The sequence below is a fragment of the Callorhinus ursinus genome, unplaced genomic scaffold, assembly GCF_003265705.2.
Source record: "Callorhinus ursinus isolate GAN/ISIS: 27379988/994484 unplaced genomic scaffold, GSC_fseal_2.0 scaffold9, whole genome shotgun sequence".
Classification (NCBI taxonomy): Eukaryota; Metazoa; Chordata; class Mammalia; order Carnivora; family Otariidae; genus Callorhinus; species Callorhinus ursinus.
In genome coordinates, this window is record NW_027397071.1 from 19,231,733 (window position 1) to 19,253,010 (window position 21,278).

Here is a 21,278-nt window from a genome sequence, read left to right on the forward strand (position 1 = left end):
TTGTTCAAACTTTGACAAGCTAAAATTCAGGTCGGGGAGGCAGCAAGGGAGGGATTTTCGGAAGCTGCTGTACCCTAATCACTTGGTAATGTTTCCTTTTCAATGTCCAGTGTATGTTTTGTTTGTAATGACAGTTCTATTTTCTGAAAAATACTGCTGTTGATGAATCTCACAAGAGTGAAATGACTTTAGAGGATTGAACTTTTTATACCTTTCCCTTCCCAATTGGTCCATAATGGGGAGGAGGGGACTACTATATATCATATTCTAGAAGGGGAAAGTTGAGTTAATCACAAAAACCAATTATAAGAGACCCTAGGGCTTCTGCCTTAAACTCTCGCACTGGTGCTCTCCTGGCCTTTTGGTTCATCTGCCAGGACAATCTAATAAATGTTTGAAAATGTGTCATTTTTAAAAACATCTTGTTGAATAATTTCCTCTTTGATCTCTTTATTATTTATCCCAGCTCCTGCTTGAGTCTACTATGTCTTCTCACAGGTACATAACCCCAAATCACAAAGAGACTCTGGGACAAAGTTATCCTTGATTCATGATTGGATCACCCAAGAGGACCCTGCTTACCTGGTTAAGGTCTGCTATGTTCATATACTAATTTACCATCAATGATTTCACTATTTAGCATTAAGGGTTCCCCCAAATTCCTTTAACAGGAAATGTGGAAGAATACCAGCCTGTTTTGGGCTGTCTTGTATAGTACAACATATTAAGGGTAGTTTTTAAGAAAAATATCTTTACAAAATGTCTTTATAACCATTTTAAGACCAGATTTTGTTCACCACTAGATTATATAAATTCCAAAAAATTAAGGCCTTTTCCTGGATTGTTTTTCTTTTCCCTTTATTGAAGTCCTAATGCCTAGGACACTTGCCAAGTTCACAGCAATAACTAGTTTGTCGAATGAGTGCCTGAATCTCTGACAACCAAATGAAGAAGGAACATGGTCTTAGAATTTAAATACAGAAAGTATGGGTTCCAGTTCTCATTCTCCCCCTAAACAGATGAGTGACCTTGAGAATTCTGCATTACCTCTTAAGACATCAATTTATCCATCAGTAAAATAAAAGGATTAGACCAGGCAATTTCAAAAAGCCCTTCAAGTCTAAAAATCTGTGAAAGTACAAATTCACACAGACCAGCAAGCCTCATTATATAACATAATAGTTCCAAACTGGTATTGATACTAAGAGTTTTAATGAGAGGTGGGAGGGAGAAAATTCCCAACTTGACATTAACAATCATATTCAACTAAATTAAACCTTTGGAAAAATCACAGATCCCCAACATGACAGGAGGCCATGTGGCCAAATAATCTGCACACAAATGACTGAGAAAGCTAAGGCATACGGGCTGCAGGCCAATAAGTGACTTACGGCAGTTCATCTGGCTTTTGCTGATACTTGGAGCCCAAGTGAAAATGGAGGAACCTTAAGACCATTTTATGAAGCACATTCTGTACCTGAGCTACCTTTCCAACACGGAGTAAATCAATTCTGCAGAGTATCCTTCAGTGCATTGTCAGTACGTGTTAAAATGCGGATGCCAGTCAAAAACCTCTTGCCAATTAATATCGTATAATTTTTTGCCCATTAAAGTGGTCACTCCAGAGAGTTGTTTTGACATTTTTACTGTAACCATTCACACAGCAAAGAAGAAATATATGAATGGAGATGAAAAGCACCAAAACCTTACGAGTGTTAAAGTCTTTCATGAACAAAAGCTAGCAGAAATGTAATGTGGAATGACTTTCCTAAGGTAGGGTAGGATAGGTCCTGGGGGTGGAGAACACTAAAATTGTACAGAGACAGGCCTTTCAGATATCTTTTTAACTGCTTTTCAAGTAAAGCTGATGTAGTTATTTTAGTCTTTTGCCATTTTTATGTCATTTAATTCACCACTGAGAATAGCACTATTTCAACATTTGCATCCTTTCAGTATAAAAAGGTATTCACAATTAACGTGAAAGAAAGCTTCCTCACTGAGAAATATGGGCTCTGAGCTGTTAATGATTTACTGTTTAGCATTACAGAAAACAAAACAAAACAAAACAAAACAAAAAAAACAAGAATCTTTCTGTGTTTGGGCAGTGTGGTTAAGCAGAATGAATACAGAAGCTGGAATCAGAAAAATCTGGTTTTAAGACCTGGCTATGCAGCTCACTATGGTATCTCAGTCAATTCATTCTCTCTGTTTTCTCATCTTTGAAATGGGGATAGGGAAGGCATTTTTCAGAACAGATACTTCCCGTTTACCAAATGTCCTCTTTTCAGAAAAGATGATCTTTTCTGTTTGCTATGAAAGACTAAAATGCAAACCAAAAATATTAGTTTATTACCAGACTGAATTCAATACAATGAGCATGATCTCTCAAGATAATTCTTCTACTGCCTGAGCTCAGGTCCTTGCTCTTCCGGTTACCACCTGTTGTCACTTTGGTCAAGTAAATAAATCTTCTCAGCTTTACTTTCCTGTTCTGTAAAATGAGAAACTTACATTATCCATAGGACTGCAGTGAGAATTCATTGAGATAATGAGGGTTGAAGTCTGGAATACATACGAGTTTTTATTATTATAGCTGCTGTTATTATCTTTCGAAGAGTTCTAACTCTAAGACCAGCTCAGATCTCCTGGATTGGTGGATATAAAAGAGAGATATCTGCTCGCACTCCATAACAGCCTCATTCCCTTCCTTTCAGGAATTAGGAGGTCAAATATTGCCATCCATCTGAATATACCGAATAAGAAAACAGACATCATTTTAAAACTCTCCTAGATTTTAACTACTATAAACTTATCTCAGGGACAGTCAAAAGCCTTTAGTTTCTTTCTCCAGACTGAGTGTGTGAAAAAAATAGAAGCAAATAGTACTGACCCTTTACTGGACCTATAGTTATTATACGCCTAAACTTATAAAATAATCTTTCTTAGCTATGCTCCTTCTCCAAAGACAGTAAACATCCAGAGGCAACAGACATTACTGAAAGTCACAATAAGATATTATGCCCATCTCTAACTCAAGGTTGCCTGAATAGAATGAAACATTGTGATTTCTAATAACCTTTACCTAAGCACAGAAAAACCTGCCACTCAAGCACATAGCCTATTTGAAGGTTAAACTAATTTCAAAAAGCCATACAGAACTAACTCATAAATTGTCTAGATAAATAAAACAATCTCTTCCCCCGTTGCCTGGTGAAGAACGGGAGCAGGACACAGGAAACCCACCAGAAATGGCTGTATCTCTCTCTTCCTTCTCAGTAGGAGGATGAAAACTTTTCTGGCCATGCTAGAACTTGAGATTGAAAGTAGGACTCACGTCCAGGTATGAGAGGGATGATTAAACTAAGGGGCATGTTCCTTCCTCTTCTCTCCCCTTTGCAATCCACGGAGTTATTGCTGTTGCCTACAACCTGAAATATGGGTAAACATTTCCTCCAACAGCTAATGAAATGCTTCCAGAAACATGCACATCAGTAGCCCTCTTCCGGACTGGTAAGTGTGGGTTTGCTTCAGTGGTGTGTGTGTGAGTGTGCGTGTGTGTGTGTGTGTGTGTGAGAGAGACAGAGAGAGAGAGACAGAGAGAGACAGAGAGAGACAGAGAGAGAGAGAGTATGTATGTTTGATCCTCATGCTTGCAAAACGTGCTTTCAAAAGCAGCCATGATTTCGTTTCTGGGGGGTGGCCCCTTTGTCTCCCCCAGACCTCAGCCCAGAGGACCAGACGAGGGTCAGAGAGGGGCGTGGGAAAGGCTGGACTCACACTTACCTCTGAGCAGTCCACAGGTGAGAGTGGCTTTTGGCGCTTTGTTTTGTTTTGATTTCGGTTTCTTTGGACACGCCCCAGCGCTGGGGGCGCAGGAGGGTCGCGGTGGGTCAGGGCGGGGCCCCGGCCGCCCGGCGAAGGAAACCTGGAGCGGGGTCGCCGTGCCTGCCGCGTCTGGCCAGCAGGGGGCTCCTTCGCTCTGCCTAAAACCGCGCTTCTGTTGGCTTGGCGGGCTCAGCCCGCAGGGCCCGCGACCTGAGGAGGGTGGTGGATCTGGAGAGGGGAGGAAGGCGAGGGCTAGAGCGAGACCAACTGGGGTGAGCCACACAGTGGGTTTCCCCGAAAGCTCGCGGAGCCTTCTTGGAGCTGCTTAGGACTTGACAAATCCTGGAGAAGTCGAGGGTTTTCAGGAACGGGGTCCGAGCCACCGCCTTGCTCCGGCTCCCGAGTCCCGCGGTGCCGTCTGGCTCCGGCCTCGGCCCAGGTCCCCTTTGGCCCCGGGCAGCCTTCCTCGCGAGAGTGTTAGGGGGCGAGCCGAGGTCGCTGGAGGACCCGAGAGAGAGCGCGGCGCGGGGTGCGAGAAGGGCGGCGACTCCCCACGCCCTCTCCCCCGCGCCGACCGCACCTAGCGCTTCTGGGGCTGCAAAGCGCGGGCCGGCTTGGCCAAGAGAAGCAACGGTTTCTCTACGGTGGTCCTGAACCACACCTTCGATCTGAGGTCCAGGGTGGAGGTTGAGTTTTCGCTCCCTCGCTCTCCCTGGGGAGGGAGGCCGGGTCCGAGGCAGCGCAGGCGGGAGGCAGCTGCTGAAACTAGAGTCGATGTGGCTAAACGGAGCCCTGGCTCCGCTTCGGGGCGTCCGAGGAAAGTGAGCCGAGCTCGGGCCCGGGGCGGCTGGCCTTGCTCCGCGATGGCGCACCCGGCCTGGCGACTTGCGCGCTTCACCTCACCGAACGAGAGTTTAGCCTCGAGGCCTGCCCGCGAGAACTGGCCTCTGGCGGGCTTCGGGACCCTCTCTCAAAATAACGCGAGCACTGGGACCTGCCTTTAGCTGGCCTCCTTCTAGATCAGAAAGATACCGTATCTTTCTAAAGGGTCCCTCAGATCTAAGTTGTTTTGATCTGCAGTAGTAATGATGGCCTCCAATTTGTGTAAAGTTACTCTCTCTCCCCAAATCCCCCCACACCCACACACCGCACTCCACCACCGCCCCCACCACTCCCACTCCATTTGCATTTGAAAACCTCTGGAAACAAGCGCTTTCAGGATGAACACACACACACACACACACACACACACACACACACACACACGAAAGCAAGCAAGCAAGCAAGCGCGTGCCCGCCAAGTGGAAACTGAGTTGAGTCATAGGATGCATATGAATAAGATTGCCTGGTCTTTCGCTTCTGAGGACAAAAAATATCTAATAACTCAGGATTTCGGCAATAACAACATTACGAGGTACCTAGAAGCCTGTTCGGATCCTTTAGAGGCAATTAGAACAGTAGTGGCGATAGTAAGAGGAAGGGAATTGTGTTTTTCAGGGCACCTGCAGGCAATCTGCTGTTTAGTACATAGGGAGAACTCAAAAAAAAAAAAAAGTTCCCCTTGATTCAGACCCACAGGTCAAATAACACCATCTCTCTTTTCTGGACGCTAATTAAAAGCAACTCTGTCAATAAGCATTTGATAGGTATTTGAATCAAAATAGTTGAAATGTTCTGGCTCAAATGTTCTAACAATGTGCTTCTCTCTATATATAGTCATAAGTAATCATGTATATAATATATAATTTTGAAAGAGAGGTGAATTTTATTTTCTTTTAAAATGTACACTCGATGACAACTAGAAAGGTCAGCTGCGGGCAACCAGTCACTACTCTGGCTACAACAAGTTGTGCAATTAATAGTCCAACAGCCTGGTCCAAAGCTTCTCTTTGCTTGGAGCAAGAGTGTTAATGAACTGTAGAGGCAAAGATCTTAATTTATAGATGTAATGTCTTTTTGAAATTTAACAAGGTTTAAAACTGTAATAAAACAAGGATAGGCAATCAGGTTTTCATTGATTGATTGGTTAGTTGGTTTTGTGTTTAGACTTGTTTAAAATATGATATAGTCATCCCCAGTTTCTATCCCATGTTTCTATCCTGGAGGATCTGGGGAAAACATCAGTAGTTGGGGGGGGGGGAGGGAATCCTCCAAGAAAGCCCTGAGTCTTGCCACTCTAGTTTATTTAAGTCTTTTGTGAGCATTGCAGATAGCTCTGAGATAACAGAAGGCATTTTATGTTTCTAACTACTTCAACACAATGTGGAAATAATACTTCTAACATTTGACTGGGTAAAATTCTTATTGACTGCTTATTTGACATTAGAATTGATGCTATTTTGCATAATGATACCCTATTGTTCGATGAGATATGTATTTAAATAATAGGTATATAACATTGCAGGGTTTCTTATAACTCAGTGTGAGTAGCCATATCATGACTTACAAAATATAAAAGAATCTTCCCCACAAACCTTCCGAAATCATTCCCATAAACCTGCCCCACTTTCTAATACTGTGGAAAGGTTGATGTAATTTAATTTCTATTCTGTCAACAATAAACTTATTTCATCTTGGCAAGGTTCCTTTTTGGAAAGGTTGATTGTAGAAAAGGAGGATGGGATGGCAGGAGCACGGAGGTTTAAATAATATTTCATTTTATAATCCAGAAAAACAGTGTAATTGTCCCCATGATATCAGCAGTAGGAAGAATCCAAATGAGTTTGATTTGAATGCACATCATTGAGTCTACAAAGAGCACACTGACATCAAGTAATAAATTGTCCCAGATTATTTCTTTATTATTGAGAAATCAAAATTCCAGTTCTGTTACATTCGTTTTTTTTAATTGTCCTGGATCTTGTGCAAAATGGATAAGAGAAGATGAAGGAACTATATTAAGTGCATCAAGGTACTTCCTGTGTGACAGTAACATGGATGGTCTGTTCCACTCAGCAAAATTCTCAGAAGGAAAACTGAAATTACCTATCTTTAAATCTCATTTTTTGTGAATTTACTAGATGTCTCTAAATAAGTAGTTTATAATGCAAACAACTTAAAGTTAAAAAGTTGACCCTACTTAAATATTGGGAGAGGATAAATAACATGACTACCATAAATTTCCTGAGGACTTGGCCAAATTCTGCCTGCACTTTCAGCCTAACCTGCAGGGGGCAATAGCTTGACACGAATGACAACAAAGGAGGAAGAGCTATTAGTCTTGGATTTCTATGACCCTGGAATGTTGTGTAGGTTGGAAAGAGTGCTTAATTAATGTATATTGAAACAAAAGATAAGGTAAATTGTTTGATTTGTCTTCAAGCTATATTTTTAAACTAATCTAATTCATAACTGCCGGGGGGGGTTTTCTTAAAAGAGATTATCAAAGTTTCACTAGCTGAATTCAGCTATCTCAAGAATTATCCTAAACACTAATTGTTTACTATGAAATATGTAATTTATGTTCTCAAAAAAGGGAGCAAAATCAAAATGAACACAGTTTTCAATGTGCAGATAGGTGACAAAATTAGAGGAAATGTGGACTATTTAGATATATATAATGAAAGAATGTCACATATATAGATAATAAACTCTCCATACTCCTTTTTTAATCTTAAAATTACAATGGGGTGGGGGACATCACACTATTGTTTGCAATATATGTTCTTTCCAGATAGAAAACATTAATTTTGAAAACTGGTTTATATTTAAATATCATGATGGACACTTAATAGGTGATCTCTTTTATTAGCATAATTTTCATTACAGATAGGAATTGAATTTATTGGCTATTGATAATCTACAATCTCCCTCCCCTGTCCCATAGCTCCACTCCTTCCCCAATCCCTATACCTCCCCCATCAGCTGATCAGGAGACTGGAAACAGACCAAAAAGGGGTTTGGCTGGAGAGAATGATTGGAGAATTAAAAAAGAAAACTCTCCCCATCTCCTCACTGCAATCACACTTAACATTCATTATGTCAATTTTCAATAATGCAAAATGTCTTGCCCAAGAGGCATCCTGATTTCAAGAAGTCAAAAGGGTACCTGGCATTAAACAACCTCAAGTCAATTCTGGTGGGATTAACTGGGGGCTGAGTTTCTATAAACTGCACATGCTATGGATCTACTTTGATGACAGTAAGGAAAAAAATGATAATAGATTTTTTTTTTTTAAGAATAGCTGCACAGGAATGTTCCGTTCTTTTATATAGCAGAGTTTAATCTTGATAAAAACCTTTTAAACCATCCTTTTCCCTCCACTATGGTAAAGATATGGTATCTATTTTTGCTTTTCTTTAAGGAAAGAAGATGGGAATTGCTTATACCAAGAAAGAAAATTTTATTCTCCAACACCCCCCCTCCCATTCTACTAAACCGTTTTAGTCGACATATGTTTGTTATCAGAGAGAGGTGCTGTGAACACACAGCCATTTTCTTAGCAGCTTTTTGACTGTATGTTACCATAGTCCCACAAGGCATTGGTCCTTTCCCATTGGGAAGTCATGAATAAGAGACTATGAAGCTTGCACGTCAGATCTTCCTCAATTAATCCACCATTAGCATGTTTGGGATCCACTACTGGATGGTTAACAGCAGCTTTTGTAACTGTATGCCGACCATACCCAATTATGCTCTGCTAAAAATGAACTCTTTGCAGACCAACCCTCTCGGGCTGTCAGTGTTTTCCGTTTTCCTATTTTAACGTTTGTGTATAGTGGCAGGCGACAGATGGTGTAGATCAGATCGATTTGATTGCATTAGATGATTTTTTTTCCTTTCCCTACTCCTTTCTGGAAGCTCGCATCAGCTGAAGGCTATCGCCTGGGACTCCTTGGAAGCATGAGCAAGCCGCCACCACGCGAAGGCACTGGGGCACAGCCAGCGTGAGGCACCGAGGTCCCTTCCCAGGGCTTGTTAACACTGTAACCCGGCACTCCGAAGGAAGCAGCTCCACTGCCCAGAGCCTATCTCACCGCTCATCAGATGACTCTGGCTTCTACATACGGTTGGAGTCCCGCTTGAAACCTGGATTTAGAGGGTAAGCACTTCAATCGAGATGGATTTGTGACAGTTACTTTGCTATACCGCAAGACAAATCTCAGCAAACGTAAAGGATGTAGGATGTGTGAAAGAGGGAGACTATGTTTACATCGATAAATGTGTTTCTTTTTGTCTGAGAAGGAGAGTATTATTCAGTAAGGATGTGTATAGTGTTTTTCCATTGATTGTAAGAGTCGACTACCATCCTCCTCCCGATTTTTTCCCTCTCCTTGGTGTTTCCCCCTTTCTACTTGAGAGGGAAGGAGAGAGGAAGAGGGAGGGAGGCAAGGGGGAGGGGGAGAGAGAGAGAGAGAGAAGCATTTCTGCTTTAGCTTAATTGGCTTATTTCCTCAAACCGATTGCTTTGTCGCGTTTCTTTATGTATATTTGGTTGCAAATTACCAAGCATTTAACTGGGATGGGTATTGGAGTGTGGGGGACAGGGTGGGAAAGTAGTGGGGACTGGCAGTCAGTCGCGGTGGCCTTGGGAGATCAAAAGGTGCTGAAAACCCCCGCCCGCAAAACACACCTCTAGTTATTGGGGAGCTAGAGAAATGTAGATTCTAATAAACATGGCTTGCAGGAGTCGATGAACAAAGGTACTTAATGCGGACCTAAGCCTCCGTTGCTATTGCTCCGCTAGCGGTATCTAAATATTCAAAAGCAAAGTGTAAGTTGATCAACAAACGCCCTGATGGTATTGGGCTTTTTCCCTTTTCTGTTTTTGTGTGGAGGGTGGAGAAGGGAGGAGGGTGGATGGGTGGGGGAAATCCGACAGCTTAAGGAGGTTTGAATTGAATATGCACCCAGCGGCAGTGGTCTCGTAGGAAATGGTGTTCTCGTAAGTCAGGCTGCCCCGCTGAAGCACGAGAGAGCTTTGGTTAGAGCTCAGAGCGTCAGTTCTGCTGCGAGTGCTGCCGGCAGTCGGCCCGGGCTGAGCTGTCCACTCATCCAGGTGCTGAAGCTGGTGGAACATTTTGGTAGGTAGAGAAAGGGCTAGCACTGGTTACTTGGGTAAAAAGAAAACGTATCAACTACGTTGTTCTAGTTTCTTAAAGCGTGTGAGTCTGTGGGTCAGTGTGTGCATGTATTTTATTTCAATTGTAAGGAAGCAAAACTAAAGGAGATTACTCAGGAAGCATTGAAAATCTGTGTGGGTATTTATGCTGTGACTCTGATATGCCATGTATTGCTGTGTTTGTATGTATTATGTATATATGTGTGTTTGTGTGTGTGTGTGTGTGTGTGTGTGTGTGGTGTATATATGTCTTAATAATCCTTTTTAATTCAAAAGGAATGCTCCATTTACTAAATCAAAATCTATCTGGATAATGTGTTTCTTGTTTTCCTTTTAATGTTAGTTGAGATTTAAATGGAAGAGTTCAGGAGCAAATGTACACTTTGCTCATAGACTATTGCATTACTTTCCCTAAGGGCTTTTGTTTCTAGGAGTTCAAGCTGAAGAGAACCTGTCAGCTTTCTCTCTCTCTCTCTCTCTCTGTGTGTGTGTGTGTGTGTGTGTGTGTTTGGTTGTAGCACCCCCAGAGAAAAGCTCCACTTTATAGCTATGTTAGGTAATGGCAGAAAATAGTGCTTATTTATTTGTTTAATTGGCATCTGTCTTTTTGTGAAAGGTGTACTTAAGAGTCATCTGAAAATATTGTAAAATAGGCTGTTAACTAGTCAATGCTGCTTTTCTTTTGAGTTATTTTAGGCATCAGGTATTATATATTAAACAACTGTTCATAAAACCTAGAATTCATGTTGATTTTTCTATTTGTAACATGTCAGGAAAATGATGAGTTGGTGTGTCTGGAGAAGTAATATATTTAAAGAAAAAAAATTATAAGAGCAAGCACGAACTAAGTGCCTTAAATTGCAACCAGGTCAGTTAGATATGAGTTGTGGTAGTGGGAGAGATTCTGTTATATAATTACTCCTTGATGAAGAGCTATTTGCACTTACATAATTTAAGGAATCATAATGTCTATTGCCATGTTTCCATATCCCCTCCCTATTCCACTCACATGGATGTACTTCCATGTATTTGAGAGTAAAGGGAAAAGCAAATAGAGAACTTTCTAATGGAGCTACAACATGTCTTGGGTAGTGACGTTGCACTTGTCCATTTTATTTAGTGAACAATAAACCCTTATTATCAGAATATTCACTGCAGGGTCTTAAGACAAAGCTTTTCCAGTAAGAGCCATATTGATCATCAAAGAATCTCTCTCTAAAATCCAAAATTACAGCCACTTTACAAATGAGTTTTTATTTTGTTTTTTTCCTTAAAATAATTTTTATGAAGACAGAGCTTCAAAGGCTTTTCTGTAGAGGTGTTCACAACAACTGCACAGCAATGCATTTACATTGTATATTAAAAAGGTGGGCTATGGGATTACACATTGTGGTACTACAAACCGATGCCTAAATCATATAAACTCTACCACCTTGTCAACTCAGTGAGTTCTGATACTATGGAAAATGAGTTTAATTATTTTGTGCTTTGCAGCTTTCTTTTCCCCTTTAAAAATCATTATGTTGTATAGCTGTAAGGCCTTCAAAGGAGAGATGCCTATTTTTGTAGATCTATAAGTATTAGATTTCAAGTAGTAAATTGAATGAGTGTTTATTTTCTGTGATCTTGGGCTTGAGAAAATGCATTTCCAAAACACACTGCTGAAAATTTCACCCATGCATGACCCTATCTTTATTTGAGCCTCACTTCTTCTTAAAGCCGTCTAGGCAAATACATTTGTAATATTTGTGTGCTTAACTATGCATGTCTCTTACAGGGCTCTCTCGCTGCCATGACACTCAATCAAAGCACCTAGAGTGGGCTGGCCGAGACCAGAGCGGGTGCCAAGCAGAACAAGTACAGAGGAAGGCACTGAGAGAGCACCAGGTAAACTAAAGGTTACTTGTCACGCCCACCCTGTGCCCAAAGAGCCTTCCCACATCCGCCTTCCTCCCTGAGAAGAGAGCACTCTTCTCCTTCTGTGTTAAGTGCTTGGTTTTGTGATTTGTCTTTCAGAACTGGAAATAAAGCAGCCATTTGGATTTGGGCAGGAAGCAGCAGAGCACAGCTTTGGATCCTTCTTTAGGGAAATCGAGTTATGGATTTATGGTCCCGGTCAAGCTCAGCCCAGCCCCAGCCAGGGGCGGGCTCAGCAGCAAGAGTTCTGGTGGCGGCGGCGGCGGCAGCAGCGGCGAGCAGTAGCAGCGGCAGCAGCAGCTTGGTCCTCTGACTCTCTTCGGTGACGGGTATTCTTGGGTGGATAATACGGATTACGTTGTTATTGCTTAAGAATACGCGTAGTCGAGGAGAGTACCAGCGGCAGGCGGGCAGCGGCCGCCCCTCCCAGCCCACCAGCTGGCCTCTAAACGCCTGTGGTTGCCAAGGTAGCACTTTTTTGATCTTTTCCTTTCCTCGTTGTTTTTCGCTCTGGGTCGCGTGTTCGTTGATTAGAAGGCACATCCCACCAGAAAGGCTCTGCGCGCCCTGCCTCCGGTGACTGGGGCTGTAGAATGGGTCCGCGCCGGGGCTCCGGGGGTCGAGGAGAAGGGGAGGGGCGGGGAAAGGATGGGGGTCCGCTCAGCGGAGCCTGCGCGGAGTTTCGGCGTCCCTGGCCTGCTTGCCTCCTCTCCTCGCCGGGGTGTGGCTTGGGGGAGAGACGGGGACTGAGCGAGTCTCCAAAGTTGGGGATGACTGAAAGGCCTTGAGCAGTTTGGCAGCGTCGCGAGTAAGGAGCAGGAGCTCGGCAGAGGGTCGCTAGGGGCTGCCTCCGCAGAAAGGGCGTGTCCGTGGGCGAAGGTGCCCCCGCAAGCTGCGGAAGCTCGTGACTTCGCGAATCCCGGCCCGGGGCGGTGCCGGAGCCCCACCCCCCCGGCGGTGCCACTGCGCAGCTAGACGTCGCGGCCCGGGCTGGGAAGGGGGCGGGGGACAGGGGCCTGGGTCCCCGTGGAACTTCCAGATTGGAAGTGTGTGGCGGGTCTCCTCAGGGACCCATACTTTCTTTTCGGATTCTCCGCGAAGGGGTGGAGAAACAGAATGGAAACCGGATTGGTTGCGGTGTGACAGAACTGGAACCTTCCTGAAAGTGGTTGGGGCAGGCAGTGACTGTTCAGTCGTCCAGTTTCTTTAGGACACCTCTTCAGCGCTGTCTTCCCTGCCTCTGCTTTTAGGACGAGTCTCAAACACCAACAAAACCAAGGCATGTCCCCCCTCCCAGGTCTGCTGCGAAGGGACGAGAGGAAGAGCGAGCCTTTCCCTTTTTCTACTTGCAGTTTTGTTTGTTTGTTTCAAATATTAATGGACGATAAAACCATACGGATTTGTCCCCTCCTAGTGAAGAGCAAGCAACCACCCACCGATCCCCTCGAGCACACCCAGGCACTCCTGGGGACAACCGGATGTAGCAGGAGTTGAGATGTCCAAGATGGAGCTGGGAGAGATGATCCACCATAAAGGAGGAGGAAGGTCAAGGAGGCTGGAGCTCTTGGCTGTTGCCGGCGGCGGACCACGCAGCTCCGCAACTCTCCTTTCCCTCTTGCAAGGCGCCAGGGCCCACCCGGTACTGGCGCTTCAGAAGTGGGAGGAGAAAATGCTGGGGACAAGAATGCACAGACGACCAGAAGGTTCCACTGAGGTCAGCAAGAATCTGCGGGGACTCTAAAACCAGGTTTCCTCCCTGCGTGGTGCCGTTGGTTGTGCACGGGCTGCGAAGACTGAATTCCTGAGAAGTCGAAACTGCAGGAGAAAACAAACACAAAAACAACAAAATGGGAAGCCTGCGATGCTCTCCCTCGCTGCGTTCCCAAACCAGCTGTAAGCTGAGCTACGCCCCAGACACCTTTTTTTCTCTTTGGAGGACGCCTTTCCCGGGCGTGAAGTGCTTGCACCCGCACTGAATTCTTGCCCACAGGGGCAGCTCTGAGCTCTGGAGAGCGAGGTGCCTCGAAGGAGGCAGGGGCACTCTCAAGCTTTCCCATCTAGAGCTTTGCGTTTCTTCCGGTACTTTGGATTCGTAGTGAGGGGTACACTCCGCCACTCCTCTCCTGTCCCTATTTCCATTACACCGGGTCTGATCCCACGATTATTCTCAGGGTATCTACACTCACAGTTTTTGCGCTCAGGGAGAGTTGTTTGCAAGGAAGATGAGTGGGGACCTTCCGAGAAGCTCCCAGGGCGAGTCCCTTTTAAGTATGAGTTGAAGTAGAAAAGAAAGCACAAATGCTACCTCTGCACTCGACATTCTATCACTAGCAAGAGAATATGTAACTACTGTTCTTTCCTTCACTGTTCCATGAACTCGACATTCTATCACTAGCAAGAGAATATGTAACTACTGTTCTTACCTTCACTGTTCCATGAACTCGACATGGTGGCATTGTTTTATTGGGAAAGCAGGAAAGTAGAGAGAGCTACATAATCTAGTAACTAGGTGATCTTTGGAAAGTTGGCCTCATGCTGCTGGTTGACTAAATAAGTGTATAAGATTTGAAAGGTAGAAAGGGAGCTGGGGGCCTAGTGATAGAGTTTGCCAGAAATGAAAGGTAATACTGTGGCATTCTTTGAGAGAATTGAGGAAGAACTTTTTAAAATAAGCTGTTTCATTCAGTCCTTGGCCACTGGTACTTTAGTTTATGATTGCAATCGCTTCATAAATGAATAATAATTGTTAGAGTGGAATAATTGTAAATGCTGGTGATGAAATCTAAAGGAAACCTGTACTCATCTCATGGTCAACTAAGAGTATTTGATTTTCTTCATTCAAGTGGTTTAAATACTTACTGCTTTCTTTCCTTTGTAGAATTATTTTCTTATAAAAGTTTCCATTAGGTGTCAGTCTGCCTGAGCTGCTTCCTATTTACATTTGAAAAGAAAAAAAAAAACCAGGTTGTGTGTGTGTGTGTGTTTTAACTAGATTGGGCCTTTTTAGATAAGGGGGTGGGGAGGACCCAAAACTTTATTCAATTGAAATTGCTGTAGTTGTTTCGTTATAGGCAACTTGTTTTCCTCAGAAAATAGAATTTTAAATTATATCACTACTAGCTGGTTATCATTTTTTGCCCTGTCCGTATTCATAGACAAGATTAAAGAAGTGTGAAATGATTGTGTGTGTTTTTCATGCTAGATCCAAGTGATTTTAAGGAATTAAAATAGTTGGATTGTTTTTCAGTTAATGTCCAAACGCTAGAAGGCTATGCATCCTTTTTCTAAAATTTGGTTTGCTTTACAAAAGTGATAGAATTTCTACCTGAGAAAAGCATATTGATATAGCTTAAACTATTCTCTGACAGTAATACTTAGGGCATGGGGGTGGGGGGGTAGAAAACTTATGAAAATTCCCTTTTTTACTACTATTTTTACTTTAGTTAAGTCTACCTAAATACTCAAATTTTATGAACACAACTTAATGGCTTATAGATGGAAGATTTTAGGTTTCCCATTAAGATTTGTATAATGTCTATGAACACTCACATTTATACTGTGATATTCATTAGTAGGTGTAAGAAACATCACCTTGGTTGATGGTTTACTACTGAGTCTCAGGTAAGGAGTTTGATGGAAACTGTGTTTTACAAAGAATTTGCTGATTTTATTCTTTGTGTCTGTGAATTGTGTTCTGATATTTTTGCTTGAATAGAACTGCAGGGAGTGGTGGTATTCATGATTAGGGATCCGCAGAGGACCATGACAGCCTCTATGTAGATACAAAAACTATATATATTAGACACATGATTCTGACCAAGTACATTTTCAAGTAGATATTCGTGTCCTGGAGACAGGATTTCTCCCCAAGTCCACTGCTTGCTTTAGGATGTTGTGGTTCTTGTTGTCACAGCAGTGCCAATCTAGAACCAGAACAGAAGTGTCAGTGAATGTCCAGGTAAAGGAGAGCAGTGATGAAATAGCATTTTGATGGATAAAAAATTCCATAAACCATTTAATCATTTTTTTTCTTATATTGCACATCAGTAATGGTAAATTTTCAAATATAAAAATAGACTTTTGTGTGTGTGTGGGTGGGTGGAGGTGCTGAATATATTGAGGAATATTTTGTGTTTTTATGTAGGACATAGGAGAAGGTCTAAGAATATAGAAGACAGTATAAGACCATCACAGTTATTCACCAACTTTTCAATACTGTACAGTTTTAGCTATCATGATACCATAGAAATGACAGAATGATGATCTTACAATGTTAGAGAGTAATGATATTTGCATATTTGACCGACTATTTGAAAGTAAATTTGTTTTGGTAATAAACATTTTTAATTAAAAAAATAAAACATTAATGAGAGAATACTTCAAAACTTTTATTATTATATTTAGCTATTACATTTAGTTATGGGTAGTTACATATCTCTAAACATAAATGCTAAATAGGTTTTAAACAAAAAGTTTTGTAGTATAATTTTTAGAAAATATTTTGAGATTTTCCCTTGAACCAATATTTTAAATGACTTACAGTTCTTAAATTTCAATCTACAAAATACTCTGTGTGAATGTATAAGCTTTTTAACTGAGAAAACATTGCAACTCATCCAAAAAGCTATCAGCTAAAAAACGTACTGTGGATTCTAAGTTTCTGGAAGCGTGTTTAGTACCTGGTGATTAGCTGAGTTTGTTGAGTGCAGCTTAACAACAGAACACGGTATCTCTAATATTTGTATGGTTGTCCAGATTACAAATATGTGACTACCTAAATCTTTTTGAGTTCTGAGTTCTATTATATTTTAGTTAATAATGAGAGCTAAGTAAGACAGTCTGATCTTCAAAATCAACAGAAAGTATTTTACTAGCTATGTAAGTGCAAAGACAACAATATTCATTTGCTGTGTTTATGGAAATACCCTTTGAGGCTCAGCGATATGCCACACTATCTGCAAATTTACATACATGCCACCAAAAGTTAAAACAAAGCAAAACAACTAAGGATAAACTATAAATTTTAAGACATTCAAATAATCATTTTAAATAAGGCTTACTATATTTATTTATTAGCTTCAAATCAATACCAAATCTCAATTAAATTTCAAACTGTAAACACATATATTGCTTAATCTATTTACTAATACTATGTTCTTGCTTAAAATATAGTTTATGTCATAATACACTTTTTTGTTGACAAATTATATTACAATAGTGGCATAATTGCAGAATTTGAAAATAATGTCTATTTTAAAACTTGAATAAAATATATGCTCTTAAGAGACACTGTTTCTAAAAAAATATGTTTGTAACTGATATAATTTAATTGGTAAATTGATATTCTTGCAATTTTGTTTTTTTAATTTATGTCTAATACATAAAATTAATTGTTTGAGGTCTATTTTTATCTTTGTGAACAAAATGTGGCCGATTTCATGGATTGGTTCAAACAAGTCCCAAGATAAACTAAAATTACTTATTTAGGATAATTTCTGTATATCTACCAAACATTCCATTTGTTTTTGGACTCTAAGAAGAATGAATAAATGAATAAATGAACATCATAACTGATATGCTATCAGAAGCATGTATGCAAAAATATTTTCCTTTATAACAGCAATATATTAGGGTAAGACTTACAAGCATTCTGGACTGTTTTATGCATAACCACAGGGGAATTCAATTTAAGAATGGTTACCTTATGGGTCCAGTTTCATGCAGAATTCGTTTTCATAACTTTTTTTTAAACTGGCTTTGGAAGTGTTTACAAAGACAGAGCAAATTAGAGAATTGAGGCAGTTATATGGAAAAACTTCAAATCTCATTTTTTCCTCAATTATAGGATACTTAAGGTAAAAAGAACTTTGGAATAAAAGCTAGAAAATCTGATTTTGAGTACAAGTTCAGTTGTGAACTATGACAACGGACTAACCACAGAGCTTGCCTGGCCTTCAGTGTCTCATCCACAGCAAGACTAGGTTTATATTTTCTCAAAGCCCTTCCACCTCCTATGGACTCCATTTCAAAGGAAACCTTTTTGGGGGTGGAGGTGGGACTGAATTCTTCTCTTTATTTTATATATAGATGATGTGCAAATCAATACCACAACTAAGAAAGCAGCTTTAAAAAAGACAAATCTTTCAAATGTATTCACCCACATATTTTATCTTGATATCAAACAGGAAATTGGCCTCAAGATTTTTACTTACATTTTTAAAACATAAAATACATGGAAATATTTTTGTCACTTCTTCACCATTTGGTGTTTATTTGAAGTAGGAAAGAAAAGCCCCCCAAAATGACTTACAGATTCATCCTAGTGTGTTATTGTGGGAATGCATGTATGTCTCTATATGTGTAATGTATCTGAGGCTCCCCAAACCATGGATCCACCTCAGAAACTTTTCAGCCTAAAAAGACCAAATCACAAATAACTCTTTTCAAAGTCAAAGTATATAACTGTAGTGGATGAAGAATAAACACTGGGCCTTTTAAAATGTTTATTCTGTGTGCAAATGTTTATGCTATTAAATTTAATTACAATTTTTAGAGGGGTGGATATTACTATTTTCTTCATTCTTTTGAAAAAAGAAGGACTGATATCTGTCTAGGATATTTAATTCTGAAACAGCAGAGTAGTGGTATAGCCTTTTAAAATACCTGATCCAGTGTCTGACACAGGATAGATGTTCAAAAATATTTATTAATTTAGTAAAAGCAATTATATTCTTTCAGGACATGTTTATATAGAATTTTACATTTTTTTCCCCATAGTTAATGTCCTTTTAAAAGTAACTATTACATAAAGGGCTGTTGAAGCGCATATATTTAAGTTTAATTTAATGTTGATACAAATTGTAGTTCTCAAATTTGTGTATGAATAGTGCAGTTATTCTTTGTTCATATAAAAAATATATTTTCTCTGATTTTCATATATAACTCCTAAATAGTTGAAGAATCTATGAGAATATTTTTTTAAGGTGGTATTCTTTTTGGAACTATAAGTAACTGTTTAATCTGGAATTATTTCATTCCATGTGAGTTTTGATGTAAATATGTTACTTAATATATTTTATCTAATATTATATGTATAAATACTTAAAAGAATTCACAAATTTCTAAATAAATAATCAATTGAAATTCCTTTATCCAATATAATAATTACAATGATAGATATATTTTCAATGATAAGGATTGTACAATATTTTTTCAATAGTTATTAGCAAAGCAAATTTAAGTTACAAGCAAAATTAAATTATAGTTTTATTTGAAAGGTGTGACTCCCCTGGGTGTTCCAAGTATAGTAAGTACAAGTTGACCTTTTAACCACAAAATAATATGCCCAGTCTCTAAAAATTAAAATAACATGGTTTGTCACCTATAGCTTTATTAAGATAATTTACATAATGTTTCATCCACAATTTAATGATGGATATGACACATTTTTTTAAAGATTTTATTTATTTATTTGACAGAGAGAGAGAGACAGCGAGAGCAGGAACACAAGCAGGGGAGAGGGTCAGAGGGAGAAGCAGGCTTCCCGCCGAGTAGGAAGCCCGATGTGGGACTCGATCCCAGGATCCTGGGATCATGACCTGAGCCAAAGGCAGACGCTTAAGGACTGAGCCAGCCAGGCGCCCGATGGATATGACACATTATGTCCATTTAAGACTTTGAGAATAGGTTCAGTAGAAATTCTATAAAGTTTTCAAAAGCATTTGATTTGAAATAGACTTCTGGTGGTAGGAATGTGAAGTTGGGAAACCATTTACTTATATTTTTATTAAAATATCTCATATTGCTTTCTGTTGCTGAATGTGGTTGTCCAAAACAACTTTGGGAGTGTTTAATACTAGGTCTTAGTCAAAAGAGGGTCAAAAAAGGAGGATTCTTTACCCTGAAGAAAACATGTTTTTGTTAGTTTTGGCTCCTATATTAAAAATGAGGGTTGATGCTAAATTTTTGAGACAGTTTCACATTTAGATCTGACAATTTGTGCAGATAACGATTGAATTTGACAAGAGACAAGTGACAATGATAGCAAGTAACAATATTAAGGATGTGGACTGTGGAGAGGATTGTTCAGTTTTGGTGATGTGTTAAAGAAACAATAATGAAATTATTGGTGGCTATTTTATTGGCAGATCTAGTACCTTGTGATGGGAAGTTGACAATTATTGACTTTATATAGTGTATCTATATAGCAAGAGTTCTTTCACAGTATTCAAAAGTTCTTGCTTTTATTTAGATCAAAAGTCATGCTCCGGTATAGAGCCGTGAATCAATCAAAATAGAAATAGTGTCTGTGTAAAATAGGCCTAACTTATAGGTAGAAAATTGAGAAAGGCATAGAATCTGGATGTTTCATGTCAAAGAAAAGATCATCAGTCTTAAAAAGACAAACTTATGGAAAATTAAGCCTAAGGGATACATGGCTTAAAAGAGAGAGCCTTTTGATCCATTTTTCTATGGAAAAGATATATGTTACATTTGAAACCATGCTTTGAAAATAAAGTAACCTTGGGGGATTTATTTAAGACTGTATTAGCATTATTTCTCTATATAAAATACAGAGTTCAGTTTTTTCTACTCACTGCAATTGATTTAGATTTTAAGGATGAGGGCTATTTGTTAATTAACCGTGGTAAAGATACAGAGATTGACATGCTTGTTCTTCTCTGGCTTGGCCTGTGTGTATCCAAAGACACAGCATTTCCACTTGATCATTTGTTTTCTTTTGATAGAATTATTTTGCAGTTTATTATCCACATAGAACAAAATTTTGTGAGTCTTAGATAAGCCCATAGTAAATTAAGATGATATTCAGTTGTTATGATAATTTTCTCAGACCTAGTTATTTGGTATATGGTCCTACATCCATGTTTTATACATGATATTTTCACAATACAGAGAATCTAAGTCTCCCCATGGATACCCGAATAATATTTGGAACCCATTTTCTAAGTCCTCTTTGGAGGTTTTCTTTCTAATATATCACACTAAAACTTCAATATTGATGGGTTTTTTTGCAACTCTACTCTTCCTGGTATCTGGCAATAATTCTCATATTCTTCTTACTAGTAAGTGATTCATCTGATTTAACCTTTTTCAAGCTTAAATATTGTAAATACAGATGTGAACATGCCAATAGATTCCAGAGGTCTATAGTGTGCTTATTGTTATGTGTTTATTTTCAAAATCAAGAAGAAGATTTTATAGGCCAAATTAATATTAATGTAGAACCAAAAAGAAATCATAATTAAAGGAATAGCTTGATCTTTTACCCAAGTTGCAAATATTTTAGTAAAACGGAAAAATTTAATATCAATTAAATCAATTCAATTTAATAAGCTTCCAAATGAAAGTATTGGCTCTGAGATTGGAATGACAAGTATTTGTCATGTAGTATATTCAATGGAAAATTAAAAATAAGGTTAGCAAATGCTGACCCAATGATGTTCTCACATCAAA

At 39.8% G+C, this 21,278-nt stretch overlaps 1 protein-coding gene and 1 long non-coding RNA gene across 2 annotated transcripts in view; one reads left to right on the forward strand and one right to left on the reverse strand.

The window, feature by feature from the left end:
* Positions 1-5,008, reverse strand: part of LOC141373456 (uncharacterized) — a 322,863-nt gene extending 317,855 nt beyond the window's left edge. The window contains exons 1-2 of the mRNA XM_073896817.1: positions 4,858-5,008; positions 3,784-4,717 (exon numbers count right to left, since the gene is read on the reverse strand). Coding sequence (XP_073752918.1) covers positions 3,984-4,717; positions 4,858-5,008 — 885 coding nt within the window. The 3' untranslated portion in view covers positions 3,784-3,983. The remainder of the gene's footprint in view (positions 1-3,783; positions 4,718-4,857) is intronic.
* A 3,657-nt stretch (positions 5,009-8,665) lies between these two features.
* The window catches only part of LOC141373348 (uncharacterized), a 93,720-nt gene continuing 81,107 nt past the window's right edge, over positions 8,666-21,278 (forward strand). The window contains exons 1-3 of the long non-coding RNA XR_012379239.1: positions 8,666-8,867; positions 11,665-11,774; positions 11,904-12,271. This is a non-coding gene — a long non-coding RNA (uncharacterized lncRNA). The remainder of the gene's footprint in view (positions 8,868-11,664; positions 11,775-11,903; positions 12,272-21,278) is intronic.